The sequence below is a fragment of the Parus major genome, chromosome 27, assembly GCF_001522545.3.
Source record: "Parus major isolate Abel chromosome 27, Parus_major1.1, whole genome shotgun sequence".
Lineage (NCBI taxonomy): Eukaryota > Metazoa > Chordata > Aves > Passeriformes > Paridae > Parus > Parus major.
Genome location: NC_031796.1, coordinates 941,726 through 944,782, shown reverse-complemented (window position 1 = coordinate 944,782; position 3,057 = coordinate 941,726). Strand labels below are relative to the sequence as shown.

The window sequence follows — 3,057 nt, the reverse complement described above, 5'->3', positions numbered from 1 at the left end:
CCCCGTGTCCCCACCCGCGCCGGTGCCAGCGCCCACGCGGTGCCACCGTGCTGGGACACCGGCCGTGCCACCGTGCTGGGACACCGCCGGCCGTGCCACCGTGCTGGGACACCACCGGCCGTGCCACCGTGCTGGGACACCGCTGGCCGTGCTGGGACACCGGACACATTCGGACACCGGCCACGCTCCGACACCGGCCACGCTCCGACACCGGCCGTGCTCGGACACCGGCCGTGCTCGGACACCGGACACATTCGGACACCGGCCGTGCTCGGACACCGGCCGTGCTCGGACACCGGCTCCAGACCGGCCCGCAGCAGGACCGGGGATGCGCCCCGGCCCCGGCAGCACGTGGCACACGTAACACACACGTGGCACCCACGGTGGCGCTCGGTGGCCGCGGGCGCTGGAGCCGGCGGTCCCGGGACGCCGGTACAGCCGCGTTAATCATTCGCCCGCTGCCCGTCCCTGTCCCCACCTCCTGCCACCTCTCGGGGTCCAAGTCCATGGCTGGGCAGGACTGATGTCACCCTCATGCCATTCGTGTCCCTGCCGTGTCCCTGTCCCCATCCCAGCGTCCCACAGGACCCTCTGTTCCATCCCCGCTCCCTGTCCAGGCCGGGCCGGGCCGGGCCCCCCTCCCTGGCCAGACCCCGGGGTGATCTGGGGACACGGGGACAGCCGGGGTCAGGCAGGGTGATGCTGCCGGTGGGACACAGCAGGGGACACGGGGGGATGTGACGCTGCCCTGGCACCAAGCCCCAGCCCAGCCCCACGGCCTCGGGTCACCCCGGTGCCAGCCCTGTCCTGGTGGCCCTGGCAGGGCTCCAGCAGGGTGGGGACACACGGGGTGTCCCGGGGGCGTGGGACAAACAGGGACACAGGGCAAAGGGACAGGGGCCATCAGGGTTATGGGGTGGGGGACTGGAGGGGGTCAGGACCACCAGGATGGGCCCCAGGGCCACCAGGGCTGTGGAGCGGGGCAGAGGCACCGGATCGAGGGGATGGGGTCCCAGGGCAACAGGGCTGAGGGACAGGATCCCAGAACCACCAGGATTAGGGGATGGGATGTCCCAGGGACACCAGGGTTAAGGAATGGAATCACGGGGTCACCAGGGTAAGGGACAGGGTGCTGGGGACCAGCAGGATTAGGGAACAGGATCCCAGCTGTGGGCGGGGGTCCCGGTGTGTGCCGGGGCTGGGGGGGACAGGGCTCCCCAGGGGTGCAGAGGCAGCAGAGGAGCCACGGCGGGACGGCCGAGGAAGAGGAAGAGCCGGGAGGAAGGCGGGAAGGAGGGAGGGAAGGGGTGCAGGCGCAGTGAGAGGTCCAGGGTTGTTCCCGGCAGGATGGGGCCAACACCCCGGGATGAGAACCGACCCTCCAGCCCCAGGATCCCCCCAGGAGCCCCCCAGGAGTCCCCGGGAGTCCCCAGCCCGGCCCCGCTCCTACCTGCAGCGTCCGCCGCGTCCCGGCAGCCTCCCGCCGGACCAGGGATTCCTGTTCTCCCCGGCTTTATCTACCTGCGCCAGCTCCCGCCCCCGCCTGACATCACCGCGCCCCGGGCCTGCTGCCCGACACCGGCCCCCCACCAACACCCAGGGGAGCCCCCCGGCCCCCCGGCCCCTGGGTGGGGTGTCCAGCCTGGCCCCGGCCCAGTCTCGGGGGGCTGGACCCCCCCAAACCCACCCCCCACGACCCCCCGAGGTGGTGATGGGGAGTTTCCCACAATGCACTGGGGTGACCCCTGGAGCCGTGGGGGGACACGGGGCCTCGGTCCCTGGGATGTTCTGGGGGTGCAGAGCCCAGAGCCCCCCAGCCCACCCCTTGGGAGTCCCCAGCCCCAGGGTGTGGGGTTTGGGGCTCCCCTGGGACCCCCAGAGTGGGGGGCTGGAAGGGTCCCACAGCAGGAGGGGGATGTCCCCATTGTCCCCTAAGGGACCCCTGCCAGGTGGGACCACAGGGTGGTGGGGGGGTCATGGGGGTCTCATGCTGCTCAGGGGCCATTCCAGGAGGATTGGGGGGAGTATTTGGGATAACTGGGGGGACTCAGTGGGACGTGGGGTCCCTTAGGAACTCTGTGTGTGTCCTGTGGGGGTCCCTTGTGGGTGTCCCCACGCGGGGTCTGGGGTGCCCCGGGGTCACGGAGCCCCAGAGGTGTCCCCATAGAGGGGTTCAGGGGTTTGTGGAGGATGCTGAGGGTTCCATGGGGTCCCCTTGGTCTGTGGGGGGGCTACAAGGCCCTGTACAACCCCCACAGGGGTTTTAGGTGTGAGTCCCATGGAGCAGAGGGGGTTCCTATGGGACTAGAGAGTTCCTGTGAGGGTCATTTCAGGTCCGACGGGTTCCGTGTGGGTCCCCCGGGGGCCACCTTGGGTCCCACGGGGGTGGGTGAGGGTGACACGGGGGTCACTGAGGTCACTGTGCAGGTCCCCTGCGGGTGCTGGGGGTCACTGCAGGTGACACACGGGTGAGTCTGGGCTCCCCGGGGGTCACTTTAGGTCACTAGAGGTGTCCTGGGAGTCACTTTAGGTCACTGTGTGTCTCACGAGGGTCACTGAGGGTCAGTTTTGGTCCCCCGGGGGTCACCGGGGTCACGGCGGCTCTCCCGGAGGTCTCGGAGCAGACGAGACGAGCAGCGCGGCGGTGCAGAGCGGCCGGAAGTGCCGCGTCACGTGACCGCACCCGGAAGCGGCGGCGCGGCGGGACCGGGGGCCATGAGCAGCGGGGCGGGGGGCGCGACCGGGGACGGGAACGGGGCCGAGAGCGGGGCCGAGCGGCGGGTCCGCATCGTGGTGGAGTACTGGTGAGCGCCGGGGCCGCGGGGATCCGGGGGCGGGTGAAGCGAGGGGATCCTGGGGCATTCGGGGGTGGCAGCGAGCCGGGGTGGGGGAGCGGCCCTCAGCGATACTGGGGCGGCGGGAGCAGAAACTGGGGGAACTGGGGTGAGGCGTGCGGCGGGTTCAGGCGTGGAGGGGACAGAGGGGGGAGAAAGGGGCGGCTGAGGAGGATCTAGAGGGGTTTTGGGGCTGAGGAGGGGGCTGTAGGGAGGGTGAGGG

General features: G+C 70.8%; 2 protein-coding genes across 2 annotated transcripts in view; one reads left to right on the top strand and one right to left on the bottom strand.

Annotated features, from left to right (window-relative positions):
• The window catches only part of GRB7 (growth factor receptor bound protein 7), an 8,068-nt gene extending 5,351 nt beyond the window's left edge, over nucleotides 1-2,717 (bottom strand). Inside the window, exons 1-2 of the mRNA XM_015650998.3 lie at nucleotides 2,684-2,717; nucleotides 1,451-1,498 (exon numbers count right to left, since the gene is read on the bottom strand). Of these exons, the coding sequence (XP_015506484.2) occupies nucleotides 1,451-1,498; nucleotides 2,684-2,717 (82 nt within the window). The remainder of the gene's footprint in view (nucleotides 1-1,450; nucleotides 1,499-2,683) is intronic.
• Nucleotides 2,716-3,057, top strand: part of MIEN1 (migration and invasion enhancer 1) — a 2,104-nt gene continuing 1,762 nt past the window's right edge. The window contains exon 1 of the mRNA XM_015651035.2: nucleotides 2,716-2,804. Coding sequence (XP_015506521.1) covers nucleotides 2,716-2,804 — 89 coding nt within the window. The remainder of the gene's footprint in view (nucleotides 2,805-3,057) is intronic.